At 38.4% G+C, this 22,863-nt stretch overlaps 1 protein-coding gene across 5 annotated transcripts; it reads right to left on the minus strand.

The window, feature by feature from the left end:
• Window positions 1-219: 219 nt before the first annotated feature.
• Window positions 220-15,315, minus strand: LOC148855144 (senescence-associated family protein). Of its 5 annotated transcripts, XR_016113088.1 has the most exons (14): window positions 15,105-15,244; window positions 13,454-13,899; window positions 8,638-8,817; window positions 7,850-7,923; window positions 7,634-7,710; window positions 7,460-7,531; window positions 2,263-2,331; window positions 1,997-2,034; window positions 1,749-1,866; window positions 1,554-1,622; window positions 1,360-1,463; window positions 1,124-1,236; window positions 958-1,033; window positions 220-863 (listed from the first exon to the last, which is right to left on the minus strand). XR_016113088.1 is itself a non-coding variant. In XM_088985362.1 (13 exons), the coding sequence occupies exons 2-13, from the start codon at window positions 13,789-13,791 to the stop codon at window positions 699-701; spliced, it is 1,380 nt and encodes a 459-aa protein (XP_088841488.1). In that variant the 5' UTR covers window positions 13,792-13,899; window positions 15,105-15,315; the 3' UTR covers window positions 220-698. The 5 variants fall into 5 exon arrangements, 4 of the variants coding, with proteins under 4 accessions (XP_088841488.1, XP_088841491.1, XP_088841489.1 ...); XM_088985362.1 differs by lacking the exon at window positions 1,124-1,236 and having other exon boundaries at window positions 15,105-15,315; XM_088985365.1 differs by lacking the exon at window positions 1,124-1,236 and having other exon boundaries at window positions 15,124-15,264.
• Window positions 15,316-22,863: the final 7,548 nt, after the last annotated feature.

Below are 22,863 nucleotides of genomic sequence, written 5' to 3' on the forward strand. Positions count from 1 at the left end.
ACTTATCAAAGAAAAAAGGTTATTAAAGTATATTCATAATTAGTGATAGGGTGGTGGTTGTAGAAAAGAGAGGCTGCTCTGTGGTCTTACAGAAATGAAGTGAAAAAGAGGGTAAAGATTCCTTATAACCAAAAGGAATATGTGTATATATATATATATATATATTTCACTGTTTTATAATTGTAAAATTGATGGTTATTGATCAAAGAAGAAGAAACATTGCAAAAATTATGAAATGCATTATTGCCATTAGATAACTTTACAAGCTAAACAATACAAACTCTTTCTCACATTTGAGACATTTGTAAACTGAGAACTTCTGTGGCTTTTGGGGAGAGGCTAATGTTACGAAATACATTATTTCCATTAGATAACTATACAAGCTAATCATTGAAGCATCATTGGAAGCACTTCTTACATTTGAGGAGACATCAGTGAACTCAGTAACTTCTGCGACTTTAGGGGAGAAGCTAAACATTTCAAAATTATGAAATACACTATTCCCATTAGATAACTATACGAGCTAAACATTGCAAGACAATCTTTGGTTAGTTTGTGACTTGTGAGCTCCTTCTCTTGCTGTTGAAACTAGGAAGAACAATGCATTCATTGGTCCTGTAAGCTCTGAAACTTGTTTATGCCCGATAATCTTTTCTCTTGCAAATATTCACAATAAAACATAACTGTACTTGGCCTGTCTAAGCATCTTCATCAGCTTCTTCTTCCATATCTATTTCCATTGCTATTTGTTTCATTGTGAACCTCCAACTATCTCCCTCTTCTATTTCCCACTGTCTCTTCAATTCTTCTATGGCTTTAGACGCTGCAGCAGCAACAGCTGGGTTGCTGTCTTGTGCCAGCCTCTATCCAATTAACTAAGATATTAAGTATCTCTATGAAGAAACATAATCTGAAAATAGAACTCATTTGATCATAATGCTTGATGAAATAAGCTACCTGCAATGCTCCCATGCCTGCATTTCCAAGAGTCCACATAGATGGAGCTGCAGCCAATGCATTGGCTAGCGCTTTCCTACATAGAAACAGTAAACAAACCAAGACAAAAGAACACAACTTGAGTCTCAAAAGGTCAAAGCTCAAAATGAGTGAGGATAACCTTCACCTCCATGTTGTATGCTTTTTTGCAAATGATCCATATTGAACTTGATCAGTGGAGAAATGATAAAGTTGCAGTTGTTGTTCAAAAAATAAAGATTGTTTATTTTCATAATCAAGCTTCAAAAAAAAATAAAGGAAAATACTGTAAGTTGGAAGTTTTCAGGACTAGCCAATTGGATTTTATTATTGAGATTATAAATAGTACACCTGAGCAAATAAATGCTAGAGAGTAATGCTTACCTGGTATTGACATCAGGAGAGCTTGAACACTCTGCCAATAACGAGGCACTACTTTTACCATCCATTGCATCAAGATCAATCAGAGTTGCAACTAACAATTCAAGCTGCTCAAAGTAGAAAATCAAAGCTTCATTAACATGGCATAAGTAAACAGAAAAATTCCAAAGAAGAGCAAGAATCTTTCAGGGTCAGACCTCTTCAGGATTAGTGTAGTCAATGCCATCGGCTTCAGATAGAGCTGATGCCATACTCCAGTAAGCATCCTATAAATTATTAACCATGAAAATAGTGATATTAATTTAGAGATTAAAAAGAAATAATAAAGGAAATAGTTATGCACGGTAAGTACCTGAATGATACTTGTCCAAAAGGAGGGAAAAATAAAATACCTGAATGGCAGTAATACGATCTGTAGAGACTTCAGGAAAGATATCAAGACTCTTTCCGTTCTTTTCAAGTACTATACAATCTGTCATGTCATCATCAAAAGATAGAGAACCTTGTTTCCTATGTAAATGATAGCATGACTAACAGTTAGTGATTAAATTCCATGGTATGAGGTGCAGAGATTTTCCAAATTAAAAAAAAAAAAAGAAATCATCAAAATAATTAAATCACATTGCATAGTTTAACTCACAGTTTAGTCACCATCATGTCATGAATGTTCTTGACAAACTGCAAGATCACGAAGCAAAAGGAGTATTATTTTTTAATGTTTCCTCCCTTCAATATGGACAGTAAGAAAATGTCGTATATAAAATTATCAAGTCAGATAAGTGTAATCATAGAAAAGTAGTTTGATCTAAAGTAATTCAATTACGCTACATCAAAATAAAACTAACTGGATAAACCTGCATCTCTTCTAGAATATATTACAACACGACTGATAGCAAATACTTTTACCTCCAAAGCCATTAGGGCATCTTCCATGGCTCGCCGCTTAACAATGACGTCAACTCGCCGCAAATCCGCCTGGAAAGCAACAAAAACAGTTTTCAAGAATTATTTGATTGTAATATAATACTTATTTTGATAAGTAACAAAGCATTTTATTAAAATTAATCAAGGTGAACTAACAAAAGATATAGGAAAGAGATCCCCAAAGAGGCGTGAGGTGGTGCCTTAAAAACAAAGCAAAATTACAATTGAGCCCAAAATAAATGATCCTTGTGCATCCCTTGCTTAGCTAGTAGGTCTTCCAGCCCATTAGCCAATTTCAACCACCCAGTTACCAATTTAGAGTCTCCTTCAATGACCAAACTCCCGAAGTTCAACTCTTTAGCAATCTGTGCTCCCTGTAAAACTGCTTGGACCTCTGCATTAACCACACCCCCCACTCCGATTGGACCAGAGAATAAGGCAACAATCTGACCCCCTGCATTCCTGAATACACCTCCAATACCAGAAGGTCCAGGATTACCAAGGCTACTGCCATCAATGTTTAGCTTTATGAAGCCTTCGTCAGGGGGCTTCCAGGTTACAACAGGTTTTTCCTTAACCAAAGAAGATTTTGCAACTAATTCTCAGTTTCTCCAAATGTCAACAATGTGATTGTAATGTAATACTTCGACAATGTAATTGTGCAAAAGTAGTTTCCTCTTATGAGTGCAAAAGGATATGCATGTATTCTACTTTTGTGTCTATGAATGAAATTTCAATTAAAATTCATCAGTTATTATCTCTCCAACTATACAAATCATTTTGTTTTTGAATTAGGTGGATGCATGCTAGTTGCATGGATCTTCCTACGAAATCTGACATCAAGCTTAATTTTGACAGACACAATTGGGGTAACAGATCCATCCAGGATGTGTTATTTGGTTAGAGCTGAGATTTTATCCCTTGCCCAAGGTATGAGATTGTCTTCTTTGCTAGGACTCGAGTGGATCATTATAGAAGTGGACCTCTAAATTGTAACTGAGGTGCCACTGCTTGGTGTAATGGTAATTTGTCAGGCTGACAAGTGTGAGGATCTGGGTTCAAGTCTGAGAGTGGCCACTTTGTGCAAAAGAATGCCAAAGGTTAGGTCAGTATCCAGTCCACTCCTCTCAAGACCCCAGATATCTGGGAGTGACATTGGGTAATAGCCTTTTTTACCTCTAAATTGTAACTGGTTGATTGAAATATATACCTTTGGGACCAGAGAGGCTGAATCATCCTTTCAAAAAGGTCATATCTTTGACATCTAAATTGAATGGTGGTTCTGAGGTCCACTAACTCAGTGGCAGATAGGCTTGCTAGAGTGGACATGAGGAGGAATAATTTGTACTGAGAATACCTTTCCAACAGAAAGGTAATTTTGTATTTTCATATAATTGACACCCTCATAAATAGGGTATCTTGAGGCCTTAGGATTGCCATTTTTCTCTTTTTTTTTATCTTTTTGTTGGTAGATCATATAGACTTTGTATCTCATTTTATCCCTTTTGTGCATTTCACTTAGCTAATGATAAAAGAACAGTTTATTAAATTTTAAAAAAATTATCTTGGGACAGATTTTACAAGAATTGGGGAACTTTGCACTGGCATGTGCAAGAGCTAGGAAAACCCCGGGTTATGAATTGGTGGGACTAATTACCAGTTATTCTCGTACAAGTAGTTTGGGGATATATGAATCTAGCTTTCACTTATGTCGCTTGTATTTGTGTAGTTGGGGAGTACTTTCTGGATTTTAGTTTAAGCTAAGCTGCAGGGCTACCTCATATGCCTTGTAATCTGACAAACAGAGCAGATTTAGAGAAACCAAGAGCAGGTTGAGGTTTCACTTGAAGGAATGGAGAATTTCTTTCTCCAGGAGTGAATCCTAGAAATCTGCCATAAGGACAAGTTACTACTCCTTTGTCACACATGGCATTCACAATTTTCTGAATCAATACAGTTATACAGTATACACTGAAGGACATATAATTGCCTTATAGAAGTCTGTCATATGGACATTGAACTTATGCTGTCTTGTACAAACCTGTACATAAATAATCTTGCCTGCCATATTTATGACAACAAAGTTTCAAAACCATGGAACCTCCAAGAAAGACAAAGTTTGGTCAATAATGTCCTGTTTTGGAACAAAATATAAAAATCTGAGATATCACTAACTTCTATTTGGCCTAGGCACTAAAATCCTTCTCTTGATGAACTACTTTCCTTGGCTCTCGAAAAAGAAAATTATTACCATGCTAACTTTTTATCTATACATTGATGTTTAGACTACTTTTGCCTATGAAAAGTCAATTTTACAACTGATTCCTGGGTGCACTACAATAACACGATCCTCTAAAAATAAAGGCCTATACACAAAAAATCTTTCAGAGCCAGAACCTTATCCATCATAAAATTGCTTGCATTGGCACAGAAAGGTCATCCAATTCCTTCAAAAATTCTTCCATTGCTTTTTCTCCTAGAGTCCAATTAACCACAAATAGGACCAAATTCAAGAGGATAGCACTCCCACTGCCTACTGAAGGAAATACCCAGCAAAGGATAGCATCAAGGAGTTGAAGAAAGACAAGATGAAGCAGCATTTAGGAGAGAGCTCCCTCTCCAAAAGAAGAAAAAAAATACTCACACAACACAGAAAACTCAAAATAAACAAGAAAAGCACTATTCCTTTAACAGATTTGCATATAACGAATCTTTGGGATATCCTGAGACCTCTAAAGTTCAGTTCATCAACCATAAGCATCTCATCCAGGAAGAAAATCCACTTGATAGTCTCAACTCTCTAGAGGGGAACATGGCTATGAGCAATTCATCATCAACATAATCAATCACTCCTCCAGCAAGAACCACACAGAAGGACATAATTGAGAATCTTCCCTTCAGATATTATTTCCAAACAATTCTGTTCCTTTGCTCTGGCCAAATAGGGATTTCCTTTTAACACTTGAGGCAAAGGCAGTATCTTAACTATAAGAAAGATCCTCTAGAATAATAAGGAAAATCAGTATCCTTCGGTACAATCTTACTCTAATGCAATCAGTATCCTTTGGTACAATCTTACTCTAATGCCAGCTTGTAATGCATGTCACTGATGACGGAAAGTAGAGAAGAGAAAAATAAGGAAGGGAGATGAGAGATATCTTAGGCACAAAACTTAGAATAGCAATTGTCAACTCCTACCTTCCATATTAGTTCAATCAACCAGTGGTCTACTAATATAGAAGGTAGGAGTTGACAATTGCTATTCTATCGAAGTAGGAGTTGACAACTGCTTTGTTCTCTGGACCGATTGGCATGGGCAACTCTCTAAAAGCTGAGTTAATGGCATTGCTACAAGGGCTGAAGATAGCTAAGCAACTAGGAATGAGGCATATTGAGGTTGAAGGGGACTCCAAGGTGACCATCTCTTAGGCTAAAAACAATAGAAGTATTCTGTGGACTTTCAAACAAGTGATAAGGGAAGTGGAAAAGGTTGCAAGGGAGGTAGAGGCTGAATTCAAATGGGTTAGAAGGAGTGCAAATGGGCTAGCTGATTATCTTGCTAAACAAGGAGCTTTGAGGCAACAATTGTTTTGGGCTACAATGTAAAGTGGGACAGAAATATGTAATAGTGTGGGAGCATTAATCCCATACACAAAACTGTAAAACTTTATTTTAACCCTAATTTCAAATAAAATTCTCTTTTGCTGATAAAATAAAAAAAGATCTACTAACAAATTTGGCATGATAAATGGCACAAAAAGAGAATCTATACTATATTTAGAAGTGGGAATACAATGTGAAACTTTTTTTGGACTAAAATTACCTTCTACTTCTTTGTCTGAAAAGGGTATAAAAGTCATTTTATTACAGCTTTAATGGCTACGAAAATGCCCATAATTGTGCATTTAGTCCATCTCTAATGGTAAGGATTGAAAATGTAACTTCAATTATTACTTCCCATCTCATTTAATCCCATCTCATTTAATCCCTTCTCATTAAGTCTTATACTTAAATTATTAACTCCCATTTTCTCTTATTAAATTAGATCTGTGTCAATATTTTTAACAATATAAACCCATATAAAACTAATTCAAAAACAAAAACATTTTTAATTCAAATGGTGGCTAAGTAATTCAACCATCTGAATCAAATTGGTCAACTTACGAAGTATTAGTTATGTTATAAAAATTTTAAAGTAGAAATAAATATAGAACCTTACAAAAATGTAGAAAAAATTAGACACATTTATGATATTTTTATTAATCAAATTAAGAAAGAAAGTGTAATAAACAAGAATTATTTTTATTGGTAATGAAAATGAAATACATAATTTAAAACTGACCAAAAATGAAATTATTTTACTATTTGGCAAAGATCATTAGTTCAAATTTTGGGTCAAACATGCTAACTTTTAATGCATAAATAAATAATAAAAGTTAATAAAATATAAAAATACAAAAATGAAAAAATACATAAATTTTGCAAAAAAAAATTAGGCACATGTATAATATCATATATTTATCATATTAAACAAAAAGTAAGTGTGGCACATTAGAATTATTTTACACACAAAAATACAATAGAGCTATAGAAACAATTGAACACATCTATAATTCTATATTTACACTACTAATAAAAATAAGAATAAGATTGTGAAACTTTCTTTTGACTAAAATATCCATTTTTGAATTTAGTCCCTATTTCGTTATGAGGTTTAAATTGTAAATTGAACTACTACTTTTCACCCCATTCAAATCCCTCTATTTAAATCTTACATTTTTTATAAATGAACAAAAAAAAAAGATACACCAAAAAGATTAAATATTACAAAAGGAAGAATCTAGCCAGTAAAGTAGGCTTCTCAATGACACTTAAAACTTCATAACTCAATTTGATTATCACATATTTGGATGAGGTGTTTATGTAATCAAATGCAGATTACGTGATTAATAATAAAAATAAAAATATATAAAAACAAAAAAAATAAAAAATACATAAAGTTTATAGAAAATTTTGGATACATTATTACTATCATTATCATCATCTAGAATTACCACGTGCAAAGCACATGCACAATTACTAGTACTAATAAAAAACAAGAAAATAATTTCTACCACCCAAGCCATAAAATTAAACAAGGTAATATATCAAGACTATCAAACAAAGGGAATGAAATAACCTCCAATGCTCCATCGCTCCAATGCTGTTCTGCTGCACTTTTCAACTTAGATTGAGCTTTGTCCTTTAAGACCTAATGGTGCATACAGGTGTTAATCAATATCAACAAGCAGGTCATGAAAACGGATCATTTGCCTACAGGAAAACAGAAAATGAGCTATGCAAAAAGACACACCATGGCTATATGATGCAGTCGCTCAGCTCTTCTCTTCACACTATTATCAATTTTTTCAGTGTCCTCTCTTGCTCGAGCTATTCAATTTATATCCAAATGAAGATTTAAAGAGACAAAGAATGACTATATAAGTTCAGAAAATTAAATAATAGTAAATTAAACAACATACTAGTGCTAAAGTTAAACTACTTTGGAATAGAAAGTAGCAGAACTTACCATCAAGCTTAAGAAACTCAGAACCAAGAACTGCAACATCTTGGCGGGCACGATCATTTAGCCTCATTATGCCACTGAAACATAATTGAAATTTTATAAGTGGATATCCCCAAGTACACATGATTTGCAAAGCATGCAAAATAGAACAGAACTTCTAGCTTACAGAAAAAGGGAAACCCTAATGTACAACTTATAAAAGTAAATACCATGGGTGATAATCTATTTAAGATGAATGTGGTATGGCTCAAGTAGACAATGAATCTGAGCTCCTGTAAGCTTTATTCCAACTAAAAAAAGGTCATTACCCAATGTTAGTCTTAGCTATCTGGAGTCTTGGGAGGGGTAGACTGGATACTGTCCTAACCTTTGGCATTTTTTTGCACAAAGTGGCCACTCTCAGATTCAAATCTCTTTTCTCATGCTTTCCAGCCCGAGATTCTATGCCAACTATACATGATTAACTAAACTAATCCTGGACCACCATTTTACTCTATGCATGACCAGATTCTCTGTTAAACCATAGGGTTCAACTTCATTGGTCATTCACTTGCCTTGAGCATTCAACAACTTACACCAAATTACCCCACTGGTGCAGCAGTTTCCCTTTGGTGTAAATTAGTGAACCATACCAGCTAATTCCTCTCATTTTACCACCTGTTCAGACTACCTAATTTGCTACAAATACACATTAATCTCTAGATTTATCCTTCCTAACCCAGGTGCCAACCATTAATGCATGCCGGTTGACGAAATCCATATGGAGCACAACTTATGTGAGTAAAACTTACCGTGAAAGCAAGACAATGTCATTACGGGCCCTTTCATTAACATACTTTGCATCATTGCAAACAAATTTACATGCTTCAGCTAGCCCCCTACTTGAGTAAGAAGTGCCTTCAGGAATGACTGGATGCTCAGGCAAGAGTGAATCAAACAGCTCTTCAACTTCTTCATCTCCAACTTTGGTTCTGTGTACCAAGGACATATTCATGAATATGTGATATCATACAAAAATTAATTAACCCATAACTGATATGTACAAATATAAGATGATCTTTCAACACAAGGAACAAATCTGCAAAAAGACACTTTCCAGAGAGAATCTTGCAACGGTGATCTGGACACTTTGGGAAGAAAGAAATCTAAGAATTTTTTAAGACAGGGAAAGAAGTATGGAAGCTGTGATAGAAGTAATAACTTTAATGGTGTCTCATTGGGTGAAACTTTAAAGCTCTTTGCAGATCTTAAAATTGAAGATTTTTTCAGTGTGTTGGGCTTAATTTCTGTTTCTTCCTAAATAAGAAAGAATTATAGAAACCTGGTCACCCCCATGTGCTGGGTGGAAGAAATTGAACTTTGATGGTAGCTGTATGGGCAATCCTGGCCCATCTGGTATTGGTGGGGTTATTACAGAAGAAAATGGAAACATCCTAGCAATGTATTCAGGTCCTGTTCAGCAAGGTGGAGTGGTGGGATCTGAACTAATGGCAGCAGTTTACAAGATGGAGAAGGCTAAAGAAATGGGGATTGAAAGACTAATCATTGAAGGTGATTCAAAAATAGTTGTGGGCTAGATGAAAAAGGAGGAAAGGATAATTTGGCTGCTAAGGAATGAGTCCAGGCGCTTCAAACAGTTATCTAAAGATATGCTCATCCAAATAAGATGGATTAGAAGATCTGCAAATAGCATGTCGGATGGCCTAGCTAAACAAGGAATTCAGAGACAATCCATGTTTTGGGCTCGGTTGTAAATTTGGGATGGCTTTGGGTTTGCTGTTTTTTCACAACATCTTGTTGTATTCTTCTATTCTAATTTAAAGAATTAATTTTCTTGTTGCTGATCAAAAAAGAAAATATAACAATTCAACATAAATTTGGTTCTGAACACAAAAGGACACGTGAAAGTTACTATTCCACTATTTCATTAATAATAATTTGCATCCAATTGAGATTCAGGAAAGAACCTCCAAGGAACATGGAGATTGGCTGATTTTAAGGAGTTAAAGAAGTATGGATCTAGAAGAATAACTCTAATAGTATTCTGATATAGGCATCATGGCCAAAAAGGGGAAATTTTAGCTTAACAGTTCACACTATGGTTATAGGAATCACTTAAGCATCACACCTTCTAAAATATTTGAGAGATTTCTCATTCAAAGTAATCAAACAATAATTGTTCATTTCTTCCAAAAGAACACTCTATTAGTATATATATAGACTTGGCCCAAGAGATTTCTTCATAATCAAGTAACTCTTTTCAGCTGCTTGTCACATGACAAGATATACATTCATTTCCTCAGTCCTCACATCCTTGTCACCTACTTAGTGTTCTTATTTTTTTGGCAAATAAAAAGCTATTGTATTAAAAGGAGGGCGACATCCCCTCAAATAAGTGGAACAGAACAGTGAGGGAAATATGCAATAAATATGGGCTTCCCCTTAGTTATATACTAAAATTTTTATCAAAATTTCCATTCCCAATGATTGAAAAAATATTGATATTTAAACCCTTCAAGCACCTTTGCCTGTGCTGACTGGCTGATCAGCACCACTCTGCCCTGCCCAGGAGAGCTGTCTGATTTGTCCTTGTTTGTCTTGTTTATTTTTGTTCTTCGTTCATGTTTCTATATGCCTTAATACACACACACACACATACTAGTAAGTGTGCACATGGCAATTCTACATGATGATAATAATAGTAATAAATCCAAAATTGTCTATAAAATTCACGTATTTTTTATATTTTTTGTTTCTCATTGTTAATCGATTGCATATTGCAAAATCCAAATCATGTTATGTAAACACCTCATATTAGGCTGCAAAGTTTTGAGTATCTTTGACAAGCCTACCTGCTTGGCCAGATGGACTATTCTTTTTGTAATGTTTTATCTTCTTAGTGTATCTTCTTTTGTTCATTTATAACAACAAAAAAAAAATGTAAATTTTAAAAAGAGGGAATTAAATGAGGTAAAAAACAGTAGTTCAAATTATATTTTAAACCTCACAATTAAATAGAGATTAAACTCAAAAAATGGGTATTTTAGTTAAAAGAAAGTTTCACAATCTTATTCATATTTTTAATAGTAGTGTAAATATAGAATTATAGATGTGTTCAATTTTTTCTATAATCTTTTTTATTTATATGTGTAAAATACTTCTATTATTTACACTTATTTTTTGTTTAATATGATAAATATATGATATTATACATTTTTCCAATTGTTTTTTGTGTTTTTATATTTTATAATTTTTTATTATTTAATTATGACATTAAAGGTTGCCACATTTGACCCAAAAGTTGAACTATTGATCTCCGCCAAATAGGAAAATAATTTCATTCTTGATTAGTTTTAGATTATGTAACTCATTTTCATCACCAATAAAAATAATTATTATTTATTACACTTGTTTTTTAAATTGATTAATAAAATATCATAAATTGTTTAATTTTTCTACATTTTTGTAACTTTCTATATTTATTTCTATTTAAAAATTTTAGTATGTGACTATGACTTCAATAGTTGACCAATTTGATTAAGATGGTCGAATTGATTAGTCGTCACTTGGACAAATAATGGTTTCATTTTTATGTTTTATAATGAATGGGCTTATATTGTTCAAATTATTAGACATAGATATAATTAGTAGCATTTATTAATGAAAAAATATCTTAAACATATGATTTAATAATAGAGAACGGGAGCTAATACCTTAAATATAAGACTTAATGAGAGGGGATTAAATGAGGTGAAAAGCATTAATTGAAATTACACTTTCAGCCCCCATAATTAGAGATGGACTAAATACACAAATATGGGCAATTTTTGCAAACCAAACCGGTACCACCGATTAACCGGTCCGCCAGTTTCGGTTTTTGACCGGTTCGGTTCTTTGGTTTTTGGTTTTTTATATTTATAATATATATTATATAAATATATGTATTGTATTATATAATAAATAATAAATGATATATAATATATTATAAATATTTAAAAATATATAATATATTTACAAATAGATTATTATAAATATAATATATGTATATATTTATACATAATGAATATATATTTATATATAATATATAGAAAATATGTGACATATATTAAAAATATATATAAAATATACATATAAATATATATATCGGCCAGTTTGGTTAACCGCCAGTTTTTTTGTAGGTTAACCAAAAACCGAACCGGTCCTTTGGTTTTTCAAAAATACCAAACTGAAACCGAACCGATCAGTTTGGTTAACCACATTTTGCGGTTCGGTTTTTCGGTTTTTCATGGACACCCCTAATGGGATTTAATAAGAGAGAATGGCAGTTAATAGCTTAAATATAAGACTTAATGTGGGGGGATTAAATGAGGTGAAAAGCATTGATTGAAAATACATTTTCAACCCTCATAATTAGAGATGGACTAAATACACAAATATGGGAATTTTAGTCAAGGAAGGTTCCACACTCTCATTCGTGCTTTTTATAATAGTATATATGTAAATATAAATATATATATATATATATATATATATATATATATGCGTGTGTGTGTGTGTGTGTGTGTGTGTATGTATATGCATATGTATATGTATGATAGATTTTATAGATCTGAATGAGTATGCTGAAGCTGTAGAGTTGTGACTTGGCAGGCATTACCCATTGGACAGAAGTACTGATAACCCAAGAGAATTTGGGATTTTCTGCTAGCTTATAGACTTGGTATTTAAAGAGTATTGGTTATTTTATCAGTATTGAAATGGTAGTGATTCAAAAACTTAAAGGCGATTATTCAGTTTCAGTGTTTGCAAGGCATAAAGAAAAGGTGAACTTGAGTCTAGTAAAATCTAGTCTCAAACCAGTGGCATTTGGTAATAGGGACCATATAAATTCCAAATTCCAGTAACTGTACTTCATTTCTCAAGTGAAACGGGAAAAAGCATCAACAGAGAGTTTTTAACAGCCCAAGTTTTCTTATAAGAATACCTGCATATTTGTAATCTATAGTCATTGATGTAATCAAGCTCAATAAACCACTATCCCATACTCATTCCAGAAGTAATAGAGGCATGGCATGTAAAGGTTTGACCTGAAATTGCCAGAGGGCCATTACCCTATGGTGGTCCTGGCTATCTATGATCTTGGGAGGGGTATGCTGGATATTAAACTTAACTTTTGGCACATTTTGCACAAAATAGCCACTCTTGGACTAGAACCTGAATTATCATACTTGCCAGACTGAGATTTTACTATAGCACCAAGCAATCACCCCTACATGTTTGGTGGATTGAACCTGAAATTATTTCTACATATCTTAATATCAGGAAGGCAAATATGCTTTAAAGTTTGGAGACCTTGGAAATTATAGTACTTCTAAACATATAATGTTGCATGCATACTTTATAATGTTGTTCATAAAAGTAAATTGCAATATACATTTGTCTGTATGAGCATATAATTCTTGAACAATGGGTAATAAAATTCACAGCAACAGTAATAATTTCCGCCATTAAAATGCCAGAACCGACATGTGTCTCTCATGTTATGTTGGCAAGGCAAATCCAATAAAGATCTTAGCTACATAACTAATGTCTTGTGAGAATTCATACCGAGATATTCTTGAACAATCAGCAGGGTGTGTAACACGTTCAGTTGCTTCAGTATTATGTGCTCCCGCTGATGAACATAAAACAGAATGTTCCCGAAAGACAACATAAGCACAAGGTTTTTCACATGGGTACCACAAACTCTCAGAGGAGAAGCTCAGTTTTGCAGCGAACGGATGTCCATTACTTGGTCTCCTAAACTCAACTCTTTGACTTGCAGAGTGTAATCTAGTATGCTGTGATAACTTGGCAAAAGAATAAACAGTCCCATGTGACTCAGTGGCATTGGTCATATTGGTCACCACAGGGCCACCAGACACCCTACTTGCAATCAAAGCCATGGAAGAACCAAGCTAAGTAGCAAATTAGTGACACTGTTGATTGATAATTGGCTGTTTAGAATGATTGACCAAATTAATTCTAGCCAGTGTTTCCCATTCTATTCATCCCTGAAACCAATGCAAGCACAGCATCTTATTTAATTACTTTGAGGTCAAGGCATAGAAAAAGGAGCACTCCCATTACCAGAAATGGTGTCTAACAAGCTACAATTATTAGGAAACTGTAATATTACATATATCTAGGATTTCTAAGTGAAGTTGCACATTTTAAAACACCATATGGGAATGGCATTGTTAACTTATTTTTATATCAACAATTGGTGCTAGACTAGCCATACTGTATGCATTTTGGAAATTTTTCCATGTCAAATTACACAGTAAACACATCATAAAATTCAGAAATCACAACAGGTGGAAAAAATATCTGTTGGATACAATAATTAAAGTTCTGATGAAGGAAGAAACACTAAAGAAGAAGAAATCTTTTAACAAAAAAGTGAGAAACCAAGCCCAATAAAAGTAAAGGATAGAAATAAAAACAATTTGAAAAGGATGAATGGAGTTGCAAAATTTCACTAAGCCTTTTGCTTTTCAATAGATCAAAGTCTTCTATGACTGCAAGACGAACTAGTGTGCAGTAACAGAAGACCATTTCAAACTAAAGGAAAAAGAATATCACAACCATTGGCATTCGCCAAAAAGATATCTATAGACAACAAAAAGGCCCCTAACGATCTCTGATGCAGATGCAGTATCCCCGCTTTGCAATCTTTTCAAGTAGGAATTGGAGGCCTTGAAACACTTGGAAATATTCATAAATGGGTTGCAGACTTGCAGTTGTTTAATGATTTAATGAAAGTGTAATTCATAAAATTCTTGTGACGAAGATTCTACCTCTTGCAGTATCCCCTCTTTGTAATCTTCTCAAGAAAATCAGAGGCCTTGGAAAGATTCACAAATTACTTGCAGTGACTTAGTGATGCAATAAAAATGCTAAGAAGCAAAGTTCCAATGCACAGCATTATACTTATCCCTTCACATTAACCGAATCACCCCTATTTCAAGTTCACCCTTTACTGAATTTCAAAACTACCTTGGTGAGTTTTCTACATAGACATATAGAGTAAAGCTCAGCATCAATTAAGTTTCGAAAAGCATTCATGAGCTAAGATAACTAATTTAAGCCTGACTAAATCATTGATCATTCACAGAAAGGAAGTCAAGAAGATAACCCAGACCCAGAAAGTTCATTCAAGAAAGAAAACCAGAAATGCAGGAAAAGGGAAAAAAACAGTGAAGAAGGCAGCACTTACGTTTGTCTGATTGTCTCACCTGAAAGAGAAAGAGAGAGGGAGAGGGAGAGGGAGAGGTGAAACGGTTAGCGGACGAAAAAAGAAGTAGAATGGTAACTGGTAAGTTGAGTGGATTTTAGTGAGAGGAAATAGGAACCAGGATTCAGGAAAGAGGAGGGTGCATTGCATCCACATGTTCAGTCTATGGCCCAGTGATCGCCAACACATGATTAGCCAAAAAGTAGTGGATAATTCATAAATGGGTTATGGGCCTCTTCTACCCACTGCGTACACGTAGCCCACTTAAATCCTCTTTCTCTCTCTTGAGTGCGACGAGTGGGGCCGTGACCGGTGAACGGGGATATATGGCGCTGTCAAATGGTCCGGATCATGGTTCAATCCGAATTTGAACCCGATCTCGTCGGAATCAGGAATCGATAATCGGATTGGATCAACTGATTTGAATTTAAATCGACCTATTGGCCTTTGTGAGATCCGACCGGATCTTCGGAATGATTCATATATAAGATTTGTATTTTTGGATCAGATATATCCTAATTCAAATCTCCGATCCATGTGCGTCCTATATGTCAATACCTTGATGATAAACTCCATATATCCCTCCAAACTATGGGGTGTTTCACTTGGCTACTTGAACTTTATTTGGTGTTTCATTTGTCTCTCACCAATGTGAGGTTTAGGGAGAGACAAATGTACACAACCTATGTACAAAGTAGCTTGTTTTCAATTTTACTAAACAAAATTGTCACTGTTGGCAATTAATTATCAATAAGTAGGGGTGATAAAAAGTCGAGCTTTTCATGAACTATTCGAGCTTAGTTTGTGAAGCTTACCAAGTTAAAGTAGAGAAAGAATAATAACAAAATAACAAAATAGAGATTTAAGAGAAGAGATAAGTTGGAAGAATAATTTGATAAACCTATCTTGCTAGGGCCGAATGCCACTCTATTTATAGATATAGAGATTGATTGAATGGAAACTGATGAAACGCATTTCGACAGCTCCCGGTCGATAGGTGACTCGGATGCCTGGCTAAATAATCCCTACCTGGAATGTAGCTTGGATGCTTGGCCGAATGGTTCCTACCTGGAAGGTGGCTTGGACACCTGACTGAATAATCCCTACCTTGAATGTGGCTTGGATGCCTGGCTAAATGGTTCTTACCTGGAAGGTGGCTTGGACGCCTAGCTGAATGGTGACGAGCTGAAGAGGTGGCTCTAACGCCTAACTGAATGGTGACGAGCTAAAGAGGTGGCTCTAACACCTAACTGAATGGTGACGAGTTGGAGAAGTGGCTCTGATGTCTAGCTGAGTGGTGACGAGCTAGAGAGGTGGCTCTGATGTGACCTGCAAGGACACAGTGTCAGAGTGCTCGGGTTGCCTTACCCGGGGTGGGCACTCTGATGCTTAAGTTAGCGAATCAGAGATTTTAAGATAGCTGAATGTGAGAGAGCTGGAGAACTGCGAGAACTAAATTGCGCATCTCCCCCCTGGGGTTGGAGGTAGGGCCTTTATATAGGCATTGTTTAGCGTGAGCGTCATGCAACACGTCCGGGATCTCCAGGAGGACGTGCCTAACTGCTCCTAAGTCCTTAGAGGTAGTCGTGCACGTAAGCCAATCTTTGCACCTTACTCGATTTCTCCCAAAGCATTCAGTGTGAGAACTGACTTCCGAGAGACCCGGGAGTGATGCAGGAATCGACTGTGAGCACGTCTCATAGGTCGCCAGGTTGGCGCTAGAAGCGGGTCGCCAAATCGGCGGTGGAGGCAGGTTGCCAAATCGGCACCAGAGGCAGATCACCAAATTGACGGTGGAGGTAGGTCACCAGGTTGGCGCTAGAGGCAGGTCGCCAGGTCAGCACCAGAGGCAAGTCGCCAGGTCGGCGCCAGAGGCAGGTCACGAGGTCAGCGCTAAAGGCAGGCTGCCATGTCGGCACCAGAGGCATGTCGCCAGGTTGGCACCAAAGGCAGGTCGCCAAGTCGGCGACACTACCAAGTCACTAATTGGGACTCCATCATTTTGGCTAAGACAAGTTGTCACCTAGGTGGTTCTGAGTGTCACCTAGTTGTTCTGAGATGCCATGTGTCATGATGTTAGTGGAGGGCCGAATCTACCTTCATGAGGAATGTACAAAGATAAGCACCCAAGAGATAGGGACTAACAAGGTTAGCTAAGGTTTATCTAGGATAATTCTTATCCTAAGATAGGATTAGGATTATCCTAGTTTGTTTCAATTAGATAGATACAAGTACCTCAAGGGATTTAGTTGGGCTTGGAAACTCAAGGGATTCTGTTGGGCTTTGCAAGCTTTTATATATATGCATACATATATACATACATAATATCTTTATATTATATATAATATACAATAAACATATTACATAATTTTTTTATTTTTTATATATAATAATAATAACTAATTATTTTAATTGTTTATTTTTAAATATCAAATAAAAATAAATTTATATATATAATTTTTTACTTTTATAAAACATTTAATTCACAGTCGAGCTCGAGCTCAAGTTTCTATTTCGAACCAAGCTTGATCTCGAATTCAAACCTCCTGTCTTGGCGAGCTAAACTTGAATTACTTGCTATTTGGATTGGCTTGACTCGAATCCACCCCTATATGCAAGCCCCACTCCCACCGGAGTTGGTAACTAAAATTAAAATTCCAGTGGTTGTGGAAAGTGTGAAAAGGAAACCCTAATGCCGATAAGGAAGGTGACTGCCCTAATGACGTTTCTGATTTGCTGCTCCTTAAGTTTATGGAATCATCAGTGACTATAAAAGATTTGGAAACTGGTCAATACGATATTTCAGTTGATATGGTTTCCATTAATAAAGGCAACCACAAGCGGACATGCATCTTGTTTGATATTGGGCCCACAAAAAAAGCTCATATTGATCCAAGTGATGACAAGCAATTTGAATATCAAGTGGCAAAGCTCGTACCAAATTTCATATTCTCATAACTCTGTTGGTGATAGGGCTGGGTCAGCCTCTAATATTGGCCATTCCTCTGTAGTGAATGTGGATGTGGGCCCAAACCCTTTCATCTAAAATTTTTTATTTTGTCCAGGGCCTTTGGTGTGTTTAGATTTAGTTTATTTTTTTCTCTTTATGGTTGTCAATAGGTGTTTCAGGTTTTGGTTGTATTTCACTGTTTCGGGAGTCTCCAATGGCTTTGTGGTATCTATTGAAGGATTATAACCTTCGTTTGCTGGTGATTTCTTCATTGATGTCAATTGTAGAGGTCTTGCTTGATGACACTCCTGATGCTCAGTTGTTCTAGGTTATTATTTCTATCTTTATGGGGGTATCTAGTGGGGATTGATTTGTTTTGGTTGCTTTTATATATATATATATATATATATATATATATAGATATATATATATACTTTACAGACTTGGTATGAACCATAAAGAGTAACCAATGTGTAACGCAAGAAGAGTCCTATTGAGTGTACAAATTGTTAATCGTGGACAGTTAAATTTTTCTCATGGTATTCAGCTTTAAATGAGTTAAACCCGCCAATTAATTAGTAAAACCATGACCAAATGAGCATTTAAGTTTTTCTAGCTAGTTTGAGCCAATTGGCAACAATGGTGTAAATACCCGAAGACATAAGTTCATAATTGGGTCATCTAGACAATTCGGAGTTTGCACTTGATGGCTGTGTTAGGGATAGTTTGACCAATAATAAGCCGCACACCGACCATTCATACAAAGTGAGAGATAGAAGTGATTGTGGAGCACGGTTGAACAGCCGCTAATACGAGTTTGGCTTCAATCAGGGCAAAACCCGTTCGAGTAATTTTTACTGCCTTGCATTGAGAATATTTCCGTACTTGCTTTATTTTATGGGGAGATATTTCCAATGCGAGGTTGCAAAAGGTTGTTAGAATGGTGTGGGAACAGGTTTACCTTGATAGAAGTCGATCTCCGCTAATACATCCTTTAAGGGCCTATTCATTTGCTTTGAAAGTTGACATCTAAAGTGCAATAATTACATTAAGAGATATATTGGTATTTGTGAACTTTTCTTTCCTCTGAACTCTGAATGCAGATGATGTAGTTTTGAATTCTGAATTCTGAAAATTATCAAATATCCATTTTGACCCCATATATGAGAGTTTTTATTTGTCTTTTAGGGTATCATTGGAAAACAAAAAGTTGTATGATTGCTGATGAAGGAAGATTTGGCCCGACCTCACAGTTATGCGACACGTGGCAGAAACAACAGCTCGGAAAAAAGGCCAGCCTAAGGCGTGAGCACCAAGGGGAGACACCAGCGGACCGAACTCCCTACTGGGGGCCCGAAATCACCCTTGGCCCAAAACCAGAAAGTAATACGAACTGGCCTACCTTCAGTTCGGGATAGACCTCGCCGAACTGGCCAGCCTTGTAACAGTTCGGGATATACCTCGCCGAACTGGCCAACCTTGTAACATCTCGGGATATACCTCGCCGAACTGGCCAGCCTTGTAACAGTTCGAGATACACCTCGCCGAACTAACCTGCCCTATAAATACCTCCGAACTCAAGACTTCGCCTCGCTCACCACTCCGCATCACCTTCTAGGCGCCAAATCCAAACAAGTCGTACCATGCCTAACACTGAGGAAGTCCGTGCCCGAGGGCGCCGCACCTGACTGACTTGGGATCTGACGCTTGGCGGCCGCACTCTAAACGGCCACCTGCCACCGCCACTGACACCGCCATCTCCAGTTAGAGAGACGGTTAGGCAGTGACGGTTCTGTACCAGCAGAAAGAACGACAGCCGAATTGACAAACGCAAGGGTAATCATACCCGACCTGACAAGGGCCTCGGAGCGAGTGCGCGAAGTGATTATAAGAGCCCCTGCCCCCAACAAACAAGGTATGCAAACTTTGCGCTATCTGGTATTATCTTGCTTTTGAAGGATTCTAACTTAAGCTTCAAAGCCATTACACCGGGTTCCCCCTGGAGCTTCCTCATCTCCTCCATTTCAAGTTCCCTGCTATTCAGTTCAGAAGCAAGGTCGTTGACAACTAAGACCGGCCGGATCGCGCTTCATCAATTGGCACCGTCTGTGGGAAAGCTTCAAAAAGCCTCCCTCCAAACTTCCATACCCCCTTTTCTTCAAAAAACCCAACACTCATGGCCTCCTCCAGCAATGCCGGACGTGGCACGGAGACAAACACCACCGAGGAACAACTTCAAGTCCCCGTGGTGTGCGTTGGACAGTTCACCATCCCCCTTTCGGTGGATGGGATCCCCAGCTTGAATGCGCCACAAGCAGTGGCACCCGTAAACCTTCCTGCCACAAGCATCCCCTTTCCCCCCCTATTGATACAACCTTTACTGAACCAACTGCCGTCCCCCTAGCAGCCAGCCAAAACCGGTTGAACGACCTGATGCAGTGCATGCGAGCAATGCAAGCCCAAATGCAACAGTTCCAGCAGCACCAGCTTCACCAGCACCAAGTGCTGCACAACATCTCTCAGTATCACTATCAACAGCAGTTCCCCCAACTACCACTGAACCAACCACTACTTCCACCTCGCCACCCCGCTCCGAGGCCGATCAAGGCCTCCCCGCAGAATGGACGCTTCCACCAAGGAAAGGCCTCCCGGCCCCAGAACCCCCTAACACCAGGCCTCGTCCCCAGGCCGAAGAGAGAAAAAAATCATCACCGCCTCGCAGCTCGCAGGCGGGTCGGGAACCTTGCCCGCGAGATCGGCACCTCGGCGCTCCAAGCCCGAGTTCCCGCTCACGGAAAACCGATTCGACGCCCTGGCGGCAGACTACCAGCATTCTGGGCCCATCGAGCTCGGAAAACGGAGGTTAGCAGCACCAGTACAAGGCCCACTCAACAACGAAGGCACCGGCGAAGTCGCCGAACCGCCACCCGTGTCTTGTCAGAGCTCAGAGGCAAAAAAGAGACGAGCTCGGACGAGGTAGGAGCTGTCCCGATTCTCTCGGTCCCTTCCCCCCTCGCATCAGAACTCCTGACGGTCCCCTTACCCAGAAATTTCAAGCTCCCACCTCTGGACAAGTACGACGGGTCCTTCGACCCCAACGACCACGTTGACGCTTTCCAGTCCCAAATGCACCTCGCCAGGGCCAGCGAATCGTGCATGTGTGTGGCCTTCACCACCACCCTTAGGGGGGTAGCCCGCACTTGGTACAGGAACCGGGCCCCTGGGTCGATAAAGTGTTGGGCCAAGTTCGTGCAGGTCTTCACCACACACTTTGTCACCAGCCAACGGTGCCCCAGAACAGAGGAAAGCATCTTTGGAGTAGTCCAAAGGGAAGGAGAATCCATCCGGGGCTACATCAAGCGATTCAATGAAGCATGCTTGCAGATACCGCGATTGGACCCCGTGGTGCAACTCGTGGCGACCAAAAGAGGGGTAACGCACAAATAATTCAAATGGCACATGGTAGCTAACCAGCCCGCAACTGTGGCCGAATTCCTCAAGCTCGCGGACAAGTTCATGAGGACAGAGGAAGAAATCAACCAACGAACCGAAGGCGGGAACGAGAAAAGAAAGAGGGAATGCGAGCCCTCCACCCCAGTCGACAGGAAAAACCCGGCCCGGGAGCCAAACCAGTCATTCTGAGCTCCCCTAGCAGTTCGGACGGATTACACGCCGTTAAACACAAGGCGGACCGAGATCTTAATGACGATCAAGGATGCCCTATACGTGAAGTGGCCACCTCGCCTAAAGGAAATCCGAACGAGAGAAATAAGAATTTGTATTGTAGTTTCCATAGAGACCATGGTCATAGTACCGAGCAGTGTAATAATCTCCGGGACGAGATAGAGGGGCTCATCCGTCACGGATACTTGAGAAACTTTGTACAGCGCAACAATAATAATAAGACAGATCAGCAAGGGGAGCACGAAAAGGATGCCCCCGAGTCTAGCAGCAGACCTGCCGAACCGTTGCAGCGACAACCTCCAGCAGAGAGGCCAGTTCAGAGAACCATCCATGTAATTGTGGGAGGTTCGGTGGTAGCAGGGTGTACCTCGGCAGCGGCCCAGACTTCAGTTCGTGAAGCGGCCCTCGAGGAACGGAACCCCCAAAGAGACCAAAGACCAAAGAACCAATCTTCTTCACGGAGGACGACGCGCGAGGGGTTTGCTACCCCCATGATGACGCGCTTGTCATTAAACTAAGGATCAGCGACTTCGAGGTCAGACGCGTACTCGTAGATTCGGGCAGCTCAGCGGACATCCTCCTTAAGTCAGCATTTGACCAGCTACAGTTACAGAGGAGCGAGCTGAAACCCGCGAGCACTCCCCTGGTGGGTTTCAGCGGAGAGGAAGTCAGACCCCTCGGAAAAAATAACAGTACCTGTGGAAGTCAGCACATGGCCTTGTGCGGTCAGACTCAACCATGATTTCCTGGTGGTTGCGACCCCCTCCCCATACAATGCCATAATAGGGTGGCCGATCACGCATATCCTACGGGCGGTGGTCTCCACCTACTATTTGGCCATGAAGTTCCCTACGGACTTCGGTGTGGGGGTAGCGCGGGCGACCAGCTCGAGTCCCGCAAGTGTTATGTTGCCGCCCTGAAGGGAAAAACCAAGGCGCCCGACGACCTCGAACTAGAGCGGCCTACGGAGCAAGGTGAGGAACGAGCTTCGCCCACAGAGGAAACGGTCGCAATCCTGACTTCGGCTACGGACCCAGCTCGCACACTTCAGATCGGAGCTTCCGTCGAGGAACCCCTACGAGCCGAACTGGTGAGTTTTTTACTTCA

This window comes from Nelumbo lutea, chromosome 4, assembly GCF_056320005.1.
Source record: "Nelumbo lutea isolate HS-2025 chromosome 4, American lotus-T2T, whole genome shotgun sequence".
NCBI lineage: Eukaryota > Viridiplantae > Streptophyta > Magnoliopsida > Proteales > Nelumbonaceae > Nelumbo > Nelumbo lutea.

Excerpts from the sequence above, each read along its gene's own strand:
- LOC148855144 (XM_088985362.1), bottom strand. The coding sequence starts at position 13,791 with ATGGCTTTGATTGCAAGTAGGGTGTCTGGTGGCCCTGTGGTGACCAAT. Across the intron at positions 7,532-7,633 it reads GACTGCATCATATAGCCATG|GTCTTAAAGGACAAAGCTCA; the intron begins GTGTGTCTTTTT and ends ATGCACCATTAG. Across the intron at positions 2,035-2,262 it reads ATGCCCTAATGGCTTTGGAG|TTTGTCAAGAACATTCATGA; the intron begins GTAAAAGTATTT and ends GTGATCTTGCAG.